The sequence below is a fragment of the Talpa occidentalis genome, unplaced genomic scaffold, assembly GCF_014898055.3.
Source record: "Talpa occidentalis isolate TD23 unplaced genomic scaffold, MPIMG_talOcc4v2.1 talOcc4.7, whole genome shotgun sequence".
Taxonomy (NCBI): domain Eukaryota; kingdom Metazoa; phylum Chordata; class Mammalia; order Eulipotyphla; family Talpidae; genus Talpa; species Talpa occidentalis.
In genome coordinates, this window is record NW_023605083.1 from 52735078 (window position 1) to 52752436 (window position 17359).

The window sequence follows — 17359 nt, forward strand, 5'->3', positions numbered from 1 at the left end:
CTCTAGGGACCTGAAGGCTCCCGCACACTTACTCTAAGAGCATCTGCCCGTGGAGGATGACCTCTCAAGGTCAGAATCCTAGTTTTCCCTTCTCCCTTCTGCATTTCCTTCTTCCAATGGCTTCCTTCTACCTGCTATAGTCTGCCCAGACATCCTAGGATGCCTTCCAATTCCAAGAGGCACTGCCATTAAACGGGAGAATTGCGCCTCTGATCTCAACGTCAGATAACAAGCTCTGTGTCGACTCCCCGCTCTCCTTCATCCCACAAATCTTCCCTGATGGTGGGCTGTTCGGTGGTTCTGCCCTTTCCTGCTCCATGTTTCTGCAGAAACAAGGCTGCATCCTACCCACTACTACCAGAAGAACCACGCGTGGAGACATCTCCATTCCCAACCCAGGTCCCAGGGTCCCTGCTGCCCCTGTTGCAATCCATCCAAGTCTGACAGAATGTAGACAAATACTCTGGTGGACTGGGTAACTCACCAACTCCCATAAAGGACATCTCAGCCATTGACAGTAGTGATCCAGAAAAATCTATCTCCTTGACAAGTGCTCGGTCAATTTCCCTCCATCGACAAGTGTCATCTGAGAGCTGCTGAGCAGTCAGTCCTAGTATTTCACAGCTTAAGGATGCAGAGTGGGGGCAGGTCCATGCTGCCCCTGCCTGAAGCATTTGCTGTCCTCCTAAATGAGGTCCCCACCTCCAGAATTGATTTAGGTGTCCCTTACCCACACTCTAACCCATACTATGAAGCTGCAGACAGGTTTTCCTAAGCACGAATCTGGCTCTTTACTTATCCACAGGACAGAAATCAATCCCTGTGGCCGGGCTCTGCAGGTCCTGTGTGTGACTTCCCACAGCCTCTCTTCCAGTTACTTGGGACCATTGACAGGACACCCCCAGCCCCCCCACCCCGACACCCTTGAATGCCCACCAATCTTTAAATATCCAAGTCATTCCTATCCATAGCCCATCTCCTGTGTCACCTCTTACATGAAGACTTCTTTTGTTCCTTTGGCAGCGCTATCCTGTGAACATATGGAGATGAGTATCTGGCCCAAACCAGATGCTTTTCAACAGCAGAGACTTACTGTTTTTCAAGGACTTTTGATTCCTGGTTCTGCGACCCACCCCCCCCCCAAGGTGATATAGAACTATCCTCTGTCACTGTTCTCCGCAGCTGGGTGGCATAGAGATTAAGGGCAGAAAGTCAGACTGATTGCCAGAGCTCAATGCCCATTAGTACCTGTGTCACCTACAACAATGTATCAAATTGTTTGCTTCACTTTCACCAGACTCCTACTAGAATTCACCTCTGAGGGAGTGTGGTAGGGCTCCGTGAGTTAATATATTTAAAGCACTTAGAATGGAGAGGTGTCCTTCTAGTCTGCAACACCAAGGAGTCATGGGTCAACCACAAACTGACCATCAGGAGAAGAATGACCTTACCAGGCCAGAAAGGGCAGCCACACTGATTTGACTGTGGCTCTAGGAAGCCCAGAGTTCTAGGTTAGGCTAAGGTCCGGACATACTGTGGCCAAAAGAACACAAAAACTTGCATAAAGCTAGGCATGGCGCTCAGCCATTTAAAGAAATGATTTTACAAGGATTCTCTGCCACTGCCCCTGAACCTCATCTCCAGAAGTCTTCATCATCTGTAAAATGGGGGTTCTATTTAACAGGACCACATCCAAGACCTGTCATGAGGATCCTACCTGGAAAGTGTTCTGTAGTGCAAGGCACAGAGAGAGCGCTCGGAAGATGCCATGTATTATCATGCCCACGTCAGAACACATGGGGCATTCCAGGTCCAGAAAAGTCAATCACTTGTCCCAAGTTACTGAGCTCCAAGCACTACAGGCTAGGAACTGGGGCTCATTTCACACTGTCACAGTGGATACCAGCAGGGTCCTGTGTGTTTGAATCAACAGCTTTGGGTGCCCTGTACTGCCTGGACTAGCTGGCTACTCCCCTCCCCCAACAAGAGACAAAGAACCAGGACAGAGAACACCCAGTGCCCAACACCATGACGGTAAAACTCTCACTAAGACTTGCTACCTGCTCAGAGCTGAGACCCTACATGGTGAGATTCCCTATGCTCCCCTCTACTCCTAATTGCTTCCCTATTCTCTTTGCCCTGGAACCTCCCCCATCCTCCCCATGTCCACCTGGGAGTCGACTTTGGTCCCCAATTGGTCACCTGTCCGCACAATTAACTTCTCAGTGCTAACTTCAGCCCACCCACTTGGAACCTATTCTGACCTGCCACTTCCAGTCCCGACAGCTCCCAGACTTGGGGTTCACCAATGCCTTCCCTATTGGAATATTGGAGTCCTTGCCCTTTGCAGTTAGTGTCCTGGCTGTGAACTGACTCAGTGCAGAAATGTCACAGCCTGTAGCCTCCTCTGCCTTTGAAGAGAGGATCACACATATGAAGGTCATCATGTGGAGGAAGGTCAGACTGGTTCTACTTGACCTCAAGGAGTCCAAATAACCCAGTTGATGAATCTACAGAGAATAGGTGGCCAGCCAGCAGAGCTCCTGTAAACAGCATGTACTCAACCAACTATGCTAAATTGAGAACATCAGAACACCGTGAAGCCCAACTGTGACAAGGATTGGGTGGTTACATGTCCTGGGAGGTGACAAATTCCCTCATCACTGCAAGTTTTCAGGTGGGAGGACTGAACTGGGTGAGCCCCAAACAAAGGTCCAGGACATCAGCTTTCAACCTGGTTGCATATCAGAATCATCTGGGGACCTTCCGAAAATAGTGCTACCCAGAAACCATGTAGTCTCTAGTGTGGGGTGGAGCCCAGAGAACTGAAAATTTTGAAAAATACTTTCAGTATTTTCTATGGTGCTGTCAGGGCTGGTCTAGGGTGTGACACATAGTAAAGGGAATTAGATAGGCCCCTTCAACCTCTTACAACCACAGAAATTTCACTGTTGCTTAACTGCCTGCATTTTTGTTTTGACTTACTCCCCATGAACACTCTTGGACTTAGTCTATTCCTCCAATTCCGGTTCATTAGTGTCAAACCTCACAGCGGAGGCTGCAGGATGGGTAATGCTGACACTGGTCTTAGCCAGAAAAAGAGAAACAGACAAGAGTTCAGAAAGAGTCTCTTGCTGATTGAAGATACAGGATACCTGGGCTGAGAGGGACAAGAAAATTTGAGGGGCAGGCAAGAACTATGTGAATTATCACTTGAATTGGACTTTCACAGGGCTGAAAAAATTATTAAGTTACCCAAATAAGGTGGTCTTACAGGCCACACCTTCAAGTTTTTTCTACCCACCCATCCTCAGTCTGAACGCTCCTCCTCACAGTGTACTGCACTACTACCTGTGCCCACCTGGGGCACTCCACCTCGGAGTTACTCACTTGCCTCTCTACCCTGGCTCCAGACTCTGTCTTGTATTAGAGCAGGCCTTTCCAATATTCACTCCTTAGCCCTGACTGTCCTGCAGGAATGTCAACACTGGAACCTGGTAGATCTAAAAGAGGTGGCCACACACACAGCCAAATGTTACATGCCTGTCTCCACAAAAGCCACCGTGTGAAAGCTAAAGCAGACACACCCGATGAAGCCCACATAGGCAGGGTGAGCCACACATCCAGACGGCTCTGTGGTCCTGGAGGGGGAAGCCAGCTTGACCAGAGGTGAGCAGAGGCTTTCCTGCCTTCCTCCCATCTGTAGCGTCAAGTATGGCATCTAAGATGAAGTGCTAATACCCAGTTACTTCCCTCAGGTGTCAGGAGCTGAATGCGTAATAAGCACATGGATATCTGCAGACGAAAGGTGTCATTTTATAAAGACAAGGTGAAACCATCATTATCATAATAGCTGATGAGACCTAAATGCAGTCAGGGCGAGACAGAGTCAAAATATTTAGGTCTACAAAGGCACCTGAAGAAAGAGACAGATCATTGAGCAAGCAATGGGGAGAGGATGTCCAGACACAGACTAGCCATTCAGAAAAATAAAATTAAAACCCTACTTCAAACCCTGAAATCAAACTCCAGACAGATTAAAATTTCAATGTAAAAAAAAAAAAGAGAGAGACCATTAAAAGCTCTAGGAGAAAATGTAAGTAGATATTGGAACACGGAACTTTTCTAAGTAGCACACTCAAGAACTCCTGGAGACCACTGAGACAGATTTAACAAGTGAAAATAATTCAGTGTTAAGCAATAATAACTACCAGATGCAGAACTCAAATGGCAGGCAAGGGGCTATAATCCTCAACCTAAAGAGCTCTTACAAATCAATACAAAGATAAATACTGCAGTAGAAAAAATGGACAGAAGATGTAAGTAAACACTTTTAGAAAAGAAAGGCAAATGGTTCGATGCGTGTGTGTGCGCTAGTAACCCAAGAAATTGCAAATTCTATCACATTAGAATTCCCAGTATTGGCAGAGAACAGTGAAACAGGCATAAACTTGTAAAGTCTTTCTAGAATACAATTTGAAAGCACGTAATAAAAATTTTACCTTCTTACCCAACAATTCTCCTTCTCAGAATCAATTCCAGGAAATAATCACAGATTTGTGCAAAGAATTGGTTGACAAAGATGTTCATTATAGCGCTGTTAAATCAGCAAAGACTAGGAAGAGCCTAAATGCGCCAAAAGAATACTATTTAGCCAGTAAGTTACTGTTACTGAGTGTTTACTCTTCCCATGTCTTCAAGAAAAAGGAAGAGCCTCATCTCAGTGCTATTAAGCTATTTCCCAGCCAGAGAGCTAACTCAAATGGCACAGCAGACCTCGCCTGTCTCGCCTGCTGCTCCCCTCAGCAGTATATTTCAGTAGATCTGCCTGTTCTGCTCCCCACTTTGTCTGTGGTGAATCTTCTCACCCCTCGTACATCTGGCCTATACCCCAATTCTTGTATGCATAAATAAATAAAATAAATCTTAACAAAAAAAAAAGAAAAAGGAAAATAAATGGATACACACAGTATTATTTAATTTTTTTGTAGAGGGGAAAAGTATAGCGATGTTTTGGAAAAGGGTTACCTAGAAAACCAGTGAAATATTAACAGAGGTTTCTTTGAGTTATAGAATTAGAGTTGGTTTCTATTTTGGTTTTGCTTATCTACCTTTTCTATACCAAACTTGTCTTGATTTCATTAAAAGGGGAAGAAAAAAATTGACACTGAGGGCCTCCCTGGTGGTGCAAGGGGTTAAGCACTGCACTATGAAGCAATCTGTAGCCTCTGCAGCACGAGTTTGATCCCTGGCCAGGGAGCAACCCACCAGGCGCAGTAGATCTATCTCGCCCGCTGCTCCCCTCAGCAGTGTACTTCGGTCAATCTGCCTGTTCTGTTCCCCACTCTGTCTCTGGTGAATCCTCTCACCCCTCACATCTCTGGCCTGTACCCCAGCTCTTGTATGCATAAATAAATAAATCTTTAAAAAAAATTAACATTGAGATAAACATCGAAATATATAGAAAAAATCCAAGCCTGCAGTTCTGAGGAGCAGCCTCAGAACACAGCCAACTAGCATCTGCCCCACACGGAAGGGCCGGTAGCGGCTGCCCCATTCCACAGAGGCCACGCAGGCCCCAAATCACATGGTGGCTCTGGAATGCACCAGAAGGATTATGGGTCCGTCTGGCTTTCTGGGAGTGCAGGTCTGACAAAACAGTGAGGCTACACTGGGAAGAACTTTCTGGTCAGTTTCATTTTTAGAATGCAGCCATGGCCTGGAGAAAGTAGGAGAGCTTCCTTGCTCCTCCTTCAGTTTGCCTCCTCCATGTAGCCCCTGAAGCACTGAACCCCCATATAATGGAGATCTCTACCAACAATGACAAGAGCTCCGCAGCAAAATGCTCTGTTTAGTTGACAGTGGCAGCAGGTTCCACCTCTGGCCCCAGAGAGCTAGCAGAGGCACTCATGCTCACACTATCTTTGTCCTCCCTCTCTCGAGTCCCAGCTCAGGCTTGAGAGATAGCAGGCAGCCCTTTGTGAATTTGGAGAACTGGGCGATTTCAGACTAGTGGCAGGGGAGGTCTATCACCTGCAGTTACACAGAGGAGAGCCCCAGCCTCTGGCGACAGCTGAATGCACAGCAGTGCTCCCCTCTTGTTCCCAGTCTCTATGAAGAAAAGGGTACCCACTGTCTGGAATGCCCCACTGCACCTTCCTCTGGCCCCCCCTGGCCATGTGGCCTCCTCTTCCTGGTGGTTGTCCCCGACCCCAGAGAGAGGTCACCCATCCTGTCTCTGGGTTCTCAGGAACCTCCTGCCCCAGAGGGATGAGCAGAGCATGTCTTGCTCTCAGTTCAAGCACCCAGCTGCTGAAGCAAATCCATTGGCAGAGCCAGGACTGCCCCCAGCCACAGGTCCTGCTTGTCTTAGCTAATACACTCCTCCTGCCATTGCTGGAACCCAAACCTTGTAGTCATGCTTGACTCTTCTTCCCCCTCACAACTCTTATCTCACCAGTCAGGAAATCCCACAGCTCTACCTTCTCATGTCCAAAATCTCTCTCTCCTCGCCAGCCACTATTAGAGCCGGTTCCACCAGCTACTGGCCGCCCAACTAGTCTCGGCCTCCCTTTTTTTATGCTCCAGTCTATCAGCCAGAGTGATCTTAAAACCTTTGCTCAGAACTCTCCACTGGCCTCCCATCTCAAGCCCAAATTCAAGTGCTTCCCCCATCCTACCTCTCAGACCTCACCTCCCCTGCACAGGCTCCCTGATCTCCCAGAAATACCTGCCTCAGGCTTTTGCCCCGACTGTTCCCTCTGTCCTCAATGCCCTTCCTTCAGAGGGCTGTGTGAATTACACTATTACATCCTTCAGCCAAGTCCTCACCCCATCCCACCCTCAGGTCCACCCAAGTCTCTCGGCTTGCTTTTCTCCATCCCTGTACCTGATATTCTGCACTTGCCTGACTTCTCTCAGGACAGCGCCAGTGCAGGGAGCATGGATTTTTATCCACTTTGTTCACTGCTGTATCCCCAGACCTAAATAGAACAATACCCAGCACGTAGCAGGCTCTCAACAATTGCCTGCTGAATGAATGAAGGAGGAGAAATGACTTGGCATGGGCTCTCACAGCCCCGCCGAGGACTCAGTCCAGCCTGCAAATGAAGGCCCAGCAGTGGGCCCCTCCCCATGCACCTGTCAAGTCACATCTTCCCTCACGGGCCTTGGGAAGCCCCTTTCTGACCATTACTGTTAAGTGCTGCTTGGAAAACAGAGGGCTTGAGTCATTCCCTAGGGCCCTGACTAATTCTCTCTCCATCCCTTAGACCCACCTCTAAGATCCTTCCTCTACTGCATAATGGGAAATCCAGACAGCTCCCCTTAGAGAAAAAGGAAAGGAACTGAATGATTTAGAGGAAAATTCAATTCGTCCTGGCTCAGCAGTTGAGAAAGCGCAAATTCTCAGGAAGTTAGTGCCTCTGAAAGTGAAACATTAATAGAAATATTACTGGAAAATACCAAACAGGAAGAGAAGGAAAATTCCATTGTGGAAGCAAAGTCCTCTGTCGATGTTCCTTAATGGTCTCAGTAAAGCATTCCAGAATCAAAACACAGAAAGAACCGGAAATCAATCAGCTGTCACCCTTCCTGTGGACTGGAGCTTTGGCCAACCCATCTCCACAACACCCCGGCACAAAGGGCAATGGGCTGAGGACGGAGGTCAACAGCATGGCCAAGGCTCTGCCAGCACTGCTGCGAGGTAAGGGTAGGCTCCTCTCTTCCCCTGAACCTCAGTTTGTCCAAGTGTAAAATGGGGACTAAGTATAGCACTTTCCTCACAGACTGGCTCAGAATCAAATAAATCACGGGTGTGAATGCCCTTTAGGTTACGGAATGTTTATTACACAAATCAGTAGGACTCAATCACTCCTACAATATCGACAGAGGGGATTTTTATAAAGAACTAGTCTAGCCACAAATAAGGCACAATATTGTGCAGCCTGAGGTGACCCAGCACAGTGGTTAAAAACAGACTCCAGGGCTGGCTTTAATATCATTGGCTTTGTGATCTTAGACAAGTTACTTAACTTCTCTGTGCCTTGTTTTCTTTTCTTTTCTTTTTTTTTTAAAGATTTATTTATTTATACATACAAGAGCTGGGGTACAGACCAGAGATGTGGGGGGTAAGAGGATTCACCAGAGACAGAGTGGGGAAAAGAACAGGCAGATTGACTGAAATACACTGCTGAGGGGAGCAGCAGGTGAGACAGGAGAGGTCTGCCTCGCCATGTGGGTTTCTCCCTGGCTGGCTGGGGATCAAACTTGTGCTGCAGAGGCTGCGGATTGCTTCATAGGGCGGTGCTTAACCCCTTGCACCACCAAGGAGGCCCTGTGCCTTGTTTTCTCATATGTAAAATAGGACTGAGAGTAGCACTTACTCAAAGAACATTGATGAGGAACAAGAGTTAACACATATAAAGCACACAGAACAGTGCCTGGCTCAGAGTATATACAACAGAAGTATTGGCTAGTACTGCTATGGTGGAAAGCTCCCTTAATTCAAGTAACTACTTTTTCCATGCTCAAATACCTCTTTTTTTTTTTTTAAGATTTATTTATTTATACAAGCCCTGGGTACAGTCAGAAGCGCGGTAGGGTGAGAGAATTCACCAGAGCCAGAGCGGGGAGCAGAGCAGGCAGAAGGACCGAAGTACACTGCTGAGGGGAGCAGCAGGCGGCAGGAGAGGTCTGCGCGCCATGAAGGACCCTCCTCCGGTGGCCGGGGAGCAGCCGGGGATCAAACCGGCGCTGCAGAGGCTGCGGGCAGCTTCGCAACCCAGAGCTCAACCGCCGCGCCACCGGGGAGGCCCTCAAATACCTCTTATTCCAAGAAGTCTTCCCTGCTTCCCTCAATTGAAACTAGCCTCATCCTGCTTCTCCTCTGGTGCCATGGGATCAAGGCCCTGCCCAGAACATCTTCTGTGCCAGGATCACTCTCAGCACACCAACACGACATTGTTTATATATAAATTCTGCCATAAAGGTCTGTGTCCCAACCTTGGTTCCTGTATCTTCACCAGAAGATACGCTTCTTAGGCGCAGTCACCACTCCATCCCCTGCTCATGCCTGTATCCACATAGCTCGGGCAGTGGCCAAACCAATGACGCAAAGTCAGGGAGGCAGAGACCACCGCAGCCAGTCTCCATCCTGCAGGAAATCCTCCACCACCATTATCACCCAACCTCAGAAAGTGGGCGGGTAGACTGCCATCATCAGCCAGCCAGCATCTCAGTAGTCAGCTTCAAAGCCACAAATTCCTATTTATTTTCTAGGGCCAAGCCTAACTACCCCTTCCCCACAGGCCACTACCTCCGGGCTCTTGCAACTCAAAATATGAAGGTCAGCTCCAAGTTCAACTGCCCAAGGGAGGGGCGGACCACACGCAAGTTTAGCTGGGCCAAATGTCTGGAGGAAGCCACGCATGTTTTACACTTGCCCTTAACACCTTTTTGATGGGTCAGAAATGCTGTGGGGGGCGGGAGAGGACTGGGTCAAGTCTTAGGGTAAGTAAAGGGGAAATCAGTCATGTTCTGAGATTGTTAGATTAGATGGTCACCTGATCTCCTCTAAGGAAACTCAGGTTTCTTGTTGATAAGGACACCAAGGCACCACTTATCTTTTTCTTAAAACAGAGCGTACCCTGCCTTGCCAATCCTTGGAGGGAGACAACGCTTGGCGTTCGAATGAGAAGACATGACAGTTACAAGACACACGTTTTGTGCAGCTGTCCCTTGGGAAGCGCCAACTCTGTGGGCAGATTTTCTCTATAAAATAACTCAAGTGCTGCATTAACATTTCATTTATGGAACTCCAAAGCAGATGGGGGACGGAGAGAGAAAAGCCAGCTCTGGCCATTCGTCTGGGGACCACCAAAGCCCAGACTGAATGGGGTAGGAATTCGGGCAGAGGGGTGCAAGTAGAGGAAGAGCAGGAGAAGGGGTAAGGAGACACCACTGCACCTTTCAGTAAACATCAGAACCTCACCATCTCCATTTAGAGATGGCAGAGTGGAAGGAAATCGCACATAGAAGAAGCTCACAGGTCTTGAACGCAGACTACAAACGTGTGATCCTGGTTGTCACTTAGTGGCTGGGTAACATTAGGCAAGTCATTAACCTCTAACCCTCAGTTTCCTTATCTAGAAAACAGGACTAATACCAGCTATGGTAGATGGATGGCACCAAAGCCCCTCACTCATAGCCTGCCCATATTCCTGACCTTTGCTATTAGACTTGGCAGCTCTGCCTCTCTCCTTGACTCCTGGCTGGCTTGGGGACTTGCATTGTCAACAGAATGCAGAAGATGGGATAGTGTGCCAATTTTCAATCTCAAGGAAACTTAAGGGCTTCTCTTTTTCTTGGAACCCTGCCACCATCCTAGGAACAGGCTAGTTTACTAGAGAATGAGTGACCACATGGAATTGAGCCAAGCCCATCCTAAACCAGCTGACCCCCACACATGCAGGCGAGCCAGAGAGCCAGCTAGAATCAGGAGTGCTGCAGACCTGCCCCACACAGGCCGCAGATGCCTGGGTGAGCCTGACTGAGGTTAGAAAAACGACTAGTTGATATTCAGGCTCACGGACAAAAATAAAGCCTTATTGTGTAAAGCAGGTGTTGGAAACTACAGCCCACAGTCAAGTTCCCTGTTTTTACAAATAAAGCTTTATTGGAACATAGTTAATGCCCTTCAGTTTATAACTGACTATGACTGCTTTCACGCTACACTGGCAGTTGATGATGGAGACTGTTCAGCCTGCATCCTTAAGTACATTTACTGTCTGGACCTTTAAGAAAAGTTTGCTCACCCCTGGTTCAAAACCAGAGTTTGGGGTGATTTGTTAGGCAGCAACAGCAAACCAATACAATGCCACATCCTCCCCAAGGGTGATGGCGAGAATTAAATGACCAAATAAATGAAGCCTAGTTCTCTTCTGGGGAATCAACAAGGAAAAGCGGACATAACATCCATAGCATTTCTCTTACCCTACGTTCACCAGATAGGACTTCAAAGGAGAACATGTCCCAAGCCAAACCAGTTACCAAGTTCGACTGTTACCATTTCCGTCAATTACTTTCTAAGAATTGGAGGAAGTGACTGTTAATCAAATGGAAATTTGATTAACTAATGTTTGGCCCCACATCAATGATTTTAAGTGAAGGACCAAAAGACAAGTCACAACCCACAGCAAGATACCTGAGACACTCTTCCCTTTGTGGCTCCATTTTCCCTCTATAATCCCCCACTATTCCTGTCCCATTGGGCCTCCTACCACTCTCTCCAAAGCCTCCAGACCTTTTTGTTCTGTCCCTTCTGGATGGAGAGAGCCCTCCTCCCCACTTCCCTGCCTGGAGAATTTCTACTTATCCTTTCAGAATCAGTTCAATGCCACTTCTTCCTAAAAGTCCTCTTTGATTGCCCACACAGAATTGAGATCCTCCTAACCTTTTGTACAGACTTCTATCCTGCATTCCTCGGGTTATGATGTAGATTTTTGGCCACATCTGTCTCCTAGACCAGACCTGGAGAAGCTGGTATTTGCTGACTAAAAAGCTTCCTTCTAGGGAAGCCGCCACCCCTTATTCTCTCTGAATGTCCTTGGCCTAGCAGGCCACTCAGAAACTGTTTGCTGAATGCCTAAAAAAAGAAAGAACGTTAGACATAATGTTTATTCCTTAGAAAATGTGTTACTTAATGTTGTGAACACTGACAAAATATAAAGGGCTGGTGCATATTAGTGTGTATTTAAAACTTGGGGAACTGATGTCATGATGCATCTTGCCTTTCTCAGTTGTGGCGGAAACATTTACTTAATTATGATAAAAGAAACAAGACTTCAGCAGAAAACGTAACTGGATGAGACCTGTTTGGCTGTACAAAAGGAAAACTGCCAAAGGACTAGCCTCTTTTGTCATTATTTTTTTTATAATGACAACCTAAAGGAATAGTATTTCTACCTAAAGTTTCATTTCTTCCTCCCAGGATCTCAGACCCTCATTGTCTTTCACCTGGACTATACTCTGTGTGTGTGTGCATATATCCTTTAACTCTGACCCTTTTCCCCCACTAAACAGGTATGGATATTTATTGCCTGTGATGCTCATCAACCATGGCTCTGAATTCATCCCTTCCTTGGCTCCAGAGTCTTCCAGAACTCCCCTATAGAGTCCAAATTCTGGCTCCACCTATCTCCCATTGTCCTTTCTCATTCTCCAACCGAGGATCACTACAAGAAAGCTCTGCTTTCCCAGAACACATTCCACATTGAGGTTTTACACACACACACATGCGTCCCTGCAGGCTGCAGTTACCTCTTTTCCCAGCACTGAAATTCCACTTGCACCTCCAGAGCCAGCTAGAATTTGGCTCTTAGGTGAAGACCTCATCAAATTTGCCAAGACAAAAGCACTGGGAAACAAATGATGAAAAGACAATGTGTGTTGATCTCCTCCAGAGGTTGAGGTCAGAGATTACTGACAAGTCTCTCCTCCTACTTTACCCTGGTACTAAGAGGTCTCCCAGCACAAAGTAAGTGTTGGGTAAAAGCTGGCCCCGTGGAAAACACAGGTTCTCTTCTATGTGGTTCTAAAAGGGAAAATGCCCCAAACTGGATGCTGGCAATGGCAGGGAAAATGTGTGTGCCTAGGACTCATCTAGGAGAACAGGAGGATGGCTAAGTACATAACACAGGTATGGAGGGTGGCAGGAGAGGGAACCCCCAAAGAAAAACCAGAGTGGGGGGTGGAAATGGAGATATGGAAAGGAAAATCTGGGCCAACAGATTACCACACCATGGTAATTGTCAACTCAGGTCTGCTGTTAAAACAAACAGGGCTTGGGCGCCTCCCCGGTGGTGCAGCGGTTGAGCGCTGGGTTGCGAAGCTGCCCGCGGCCTCTGCAGAGCCGGTTCGATCCCCGGCTGCTCCCCGGCCACCGGAGGAGGGTCCCGCATGGCGCGCAGATCCCTCCTGCCGCCCGCTGCTCCCCTCAGCAGTGTACTTTGGTCCTTCTGCCTGCTCTGCTCCCCGCTCTGGATCTGGTGAATTCTCTCACCCTCCCACACTTCTGACTACCCAGTGATCGTATAAATAAATAAATAAATCTTCAAAAAAAAAAAAAAAAAATCTTCAAAAAAAAAAAAAAAACAGGGCTTGGTACACAGGGGGCATTCCACAGCCTCTAATAATTTATCAAAGGAAGTTTGGCTTGAGATGAAGTGGGGTGCTAGAAGTAGGTTTTCCTGGATCCATGGGTAGGGAACAGAAAGCAGGCCTGGGGTGTCCAAGGCTGGATCTATAATAAGCCTAGCCTTCCAGACCTCCCTGGTGGCGCAGGGGCGAAAGTCTCACTATTATAAAGCTATCAGCAGCCACTGCAGCCTGAGTTCGACCCCTAGCCAGGGAACTGACCCACATGGTGCAGCAGACCTCTCCTGTCTCGCCCACTGCTCCCCTCAGCAGTGTATTTTAGTAGATCTGCCTGTTCTGCTCCCCACTCTGTCCCTGGTGAATCTTCTCACATACCCCCCCATCCCCCGCACCTCTGGCCTACAACCCAGTTCTTGCATGCATGCAAAAATAAAAATAATAATTTTTTTTTTTTTAAAAAAGGACCTGGCCTTCCAAACACCATCTGGTTGGAAATAATGTGAAAACCAGGCTACCTCCTCACTGCCTGGCCAGAAATAGGGGGTAGGTGTTAGCCCCTAGATTCGAAACTAGGCCCACGCAGAGGACAGAGATGAGAACATCTGGAGTTTTTGTCTCCCAAAGGGCTCTACCTGTAAGACCCAGAGGCAGAGTTCAGAAGGAATTGCTCCCAGGATCTGCAGCAAAGATCTCCTGGGAACTTGTTAGAGAAATGCAAATTCTCAGGCCCCACACCAGGCTTGTTGAACTGTGGGAGACTGAATGGTCTCAGCAGTCTGTTGTAAGCAGCCCTCCAGGTACTGATTTGAGAACCACAGCATGTTGTGATCCTCCCTGGCTTCCTCCCCTCCTCTTTAGAAAGAACATCTGGTAGCTGCAACCCCTCAGTCCCAAGGAATAGAACAACCTCTCAAAAGATCAAAGGGCTTCAAGTTATTACCCTGTCCATGAAATGCTCCCAAAGATCTCCCAAAAAATCCTACCTGCTCACATCCCTGAGCAACTGAATCCCATCGCTGGCCCTCTCTGTGCTTAGCTTACAAGGTCCTCCCTGCCCCTCTGGGGTCCTGCCCAATTCTAACACAGTCACAGGGGCTTAAGCTGCAATTCTCTTAGCAACAGGCTCCCTACCACAGCAAACCGCAGCCAACAAACGGCACCACCCCCCAGGTGTGCTCCACCTACCAGACACTCCAGGGGCCAGCCCCCTCCTGGCTTCCCGTAACACAAAGGCCCACCAAAGAACCCATCACAGCATTCACCAAGGGGGCTTCTCAGCACCCAGCAGAGAGAGCAGAGGAAACCCAGAGTCCTTGATGGCAAAAACGAAGCCAAGTCTTTACCACGCTTGATATTCCAACTATAAAAGACTTTACTCCTCAGGATTTGAGATAGTCTTAACTGTAATTAGGAAAAAATGTTCACGAAAGTTTTGAAGCCATACAAGAAGACTTTCAGTGTGCAGGCAGAAGTATGAATAGCAGGAGAGAAAGGAGACCTGTGGCCTGGGAGGGCGTCATAAGTAAATAACAAGGGGGAAGGACCAAGGTAGTTCAACACCATTGGCTGTGAGCTTTCCCAGCCAGCCAGGCCTAAACCTTCCTGACATCTTCTACATCCAGGAACTTCAGGTTCTCCCAGGCTAGCACTAGCCAACCTTGGACTGTACACAAGGAGGCAGGAATCGTCTTTGGGGTTTCCCTCACAGATCAATCACCAGCCTGTGATTGGGGTGGCTCCCGGGGAACTCTTCCCCTCCCCCACAGAGCACAAAGTGGCCACCTAGCTTCCAGTTCCTTGTCAGGTAGGTGTGGCATCCTGGGGGCTTAGGAAGCCCAGAGTCCACACTACCTAGGTATGTCCCCAAACTGGCCCCAGGGGGAGGTGGGACCTTCCAGTGCCCAAGCAACACACCCCCAGGGGAGGGGATATCCATTCAAGGGACCTGGGATCTCAGGGAGAGGAAGTCAGGCAGAAAAATTAAAGGAGAGCCAACCCCTTACTCCTCCCACCTGGAAAACAAAAAAGTCCCTTTCCAAGCACTAGCTGGCAGGTAGAAGCCTATCTCCCTCCAGTGTGGACATCCAGCCCGGACATCCAGTCCTGAAAGGAAATCAATTTTCCTTTTAATTTTATCAGTCCCCCAGCCTGGCCTGGGCAAAAGTTTACCTTTGGGAGAAGGTGATGGGAAGAACAAGAGGGGCGGCAGCCTGACAGCATGGGGCACTAGGCCTCATAGGTAATCAAAACACTGCCCTTCACCCGAAGTAGACAGAACAAACATTGTTTTATAGGGGAAGGGAGGGCCACAAAGGAGTGTGAAAGAGGAGGAGAGGGCCCGGAGCGGCTGTAATTAACTGGCTAGCTTCAAAAGGGGTTGGGGGGTGTAATGTCAAGATGGCCAGATAAAACTAGGCAGGAGGGTTGTCACAAAGTAGTCTCCCTCATGCCCGACAGTATGGCGCGGGGACTCGGTCAGGAAGGAAAAGGCTTAGACTTTGGAGATGGGTTGCCTTCCAGACTGGCCTGAAAGGTGGACCCTTTCGGGAGCCAAGTGGGAAGAACTGAAGGGTCGGAGTGGATCGCTCTTGGAGGCAGCGGTTTCAACCAGAAGGCACCCGTGGGGGTTCCCAGGACAGCTCCAGTACAAAAGGCCTCCCCGACTTGGAAAGCTGGAGCTGGATCCGGCCAGGGGAGATGGGGTGGGGCAGGCCAAGGCGTTTGGAGGGATTTACATGTACACGCTTGGCGACAGTCAGTCCGGATCTGCCACCAAGAAAGCTGTGTAACATAGGGCGAATCCCTTCCCAACCCTGGACCTCGGCTGCCCAACTTACAGAGTAGGGGCGGGGGGCGCGTGGAGGGAAGACAAGAGTAAAGGCTCTTTTAAGTCGTGACAGCTCTGCCTCCTCCTCAGGGGCCGGAAGGACTGGCTAGATGTCTCTCTCTCGGGCCAGGCAGGGCGGGACGCTCTTGTCATGCTGCTTGCGAAGCGAGCACCTGACTGCGCGCTTGGAGAGGAGAGCAGCACCCACAGACATTATGCCAGGAAGCCAGTGATCCCGGGGAAAGCGCGTGGGAGGAGGCAGAAGGCACGAACACAGGAGCACGCTGGTTCTAGGGTCCTATCCCAAAGTTGCTGCGGGGACTAGGAACCAGTTTCCCGGCGTGGACAGTGGCTCTGGAACCTCGGGCCAGGTCAAGGGGCGCCTTACCTTGTCTTTCTTGCCAGCCCCACTCTCCTCCGCAGCCGAGGACGCACACTTGTTGAGCAGTTTCTTGCCCCCGCAGGTGGTCGGGCTCCAGGTGCGACCGCCCGAGCAGGTGCCCCCCGGGGGCTCCCCGGCGCCACCCGACGCGCTCTCCACCTTAATGAGGCGGTGCTTGGGGGAGATGTACCGCACCTCCGCCGGCGTGGCCGGCCGCCGCTCGCTGCTGCTGCGGTACAGGTGCGGGGAGCCGGACGACGACGAGGACGACGCGGCGGCGCCAGCGCCCGAGGAGGCACAGCAGCAGCCCGCGGCGCCCGACGCGGACGAGGCCGAGAAGGCGCGCTGGCCCCCGCCCGGGTCCCCCCCGCCGCCGCAGTAGTCCAGGCGGCACATGGCGCGCAGTTTGCGCAGCGATGAGCCGGGGCCGTTGTAGGGGTCCTCGAAGTCGCGTTCCTTCTGCGCGCGGTAGGCGCGGATGAGGTCGCTCGTGCTGCCGCTGTCGTCGGGCAGCGACCCCGACGAGGCTGAGAAGCAGGAGGCGGCGGCTGGACCGCAGGACGCCGAGGCCGCCGCCGAGGCCTGAGGCACGGCCTGGGGGGGCTGCGAGGGCCGCTCGCCTCGGCGCCGCTGCTCGCGGTAGTCGGGCCGCGGCGGCTGCGGGGGGCTCTTGGTCTTGCTGTTGCCCAAGCTGAAGTACTTGTTCAGCCACTTGGCCATGGCGAGAGGCCGCCTAGGGCCGCGGCGCGGGAGCCCGGTCCGCCGCCGCGGCCATTCGGGGGGCAGCGCTGCCGCCCAGGTCCCTCGGCGCCCCGGCCCCGGCGGGGGGCGTCCGGGGCGCCCGCTCCCGACGCCAAGTTCAAGTTCTCTCCGCCGCCTCCTGCCGGCCGCTCGCGCGCTCCGGCAGCTGCAGCACCGCCCTCCGCCTCCGCCGCGCGCTGCCCGGGCTTCGGATCTCGCGCCCCCCGCGGGCGCGTCTCATGGGATCCCAGCCC

The 17359-nt window shown here is 50.3% G+C and overlaps 1 protein-coding gene across 1 annotated transcript in view; it reads right to left on the reverse strand.

Annotated features, from left to right (window-relative positions):
• The window catches only part of SHB (SH2 domain containing adaptor protein B), a 135458-nt gene extending 118307 nt beyond the window's left edge, over positions 1-17151 (reverse strand). Inside the window, exon 1 of the mRNA XM_037494646.2 lies at positions 16371-17151. Coding sequence (XP_037350543.1) covers positions 16371-17084 — 714 coding nt within the window. The 5' untranslated portion in view covers positions 17085-17151. The remainder of the gene's footprint in view (positions 1-16370) is intronic.
• Between the last annotated feature and the right edge of the window lie 208 nt (positions 17152-17359).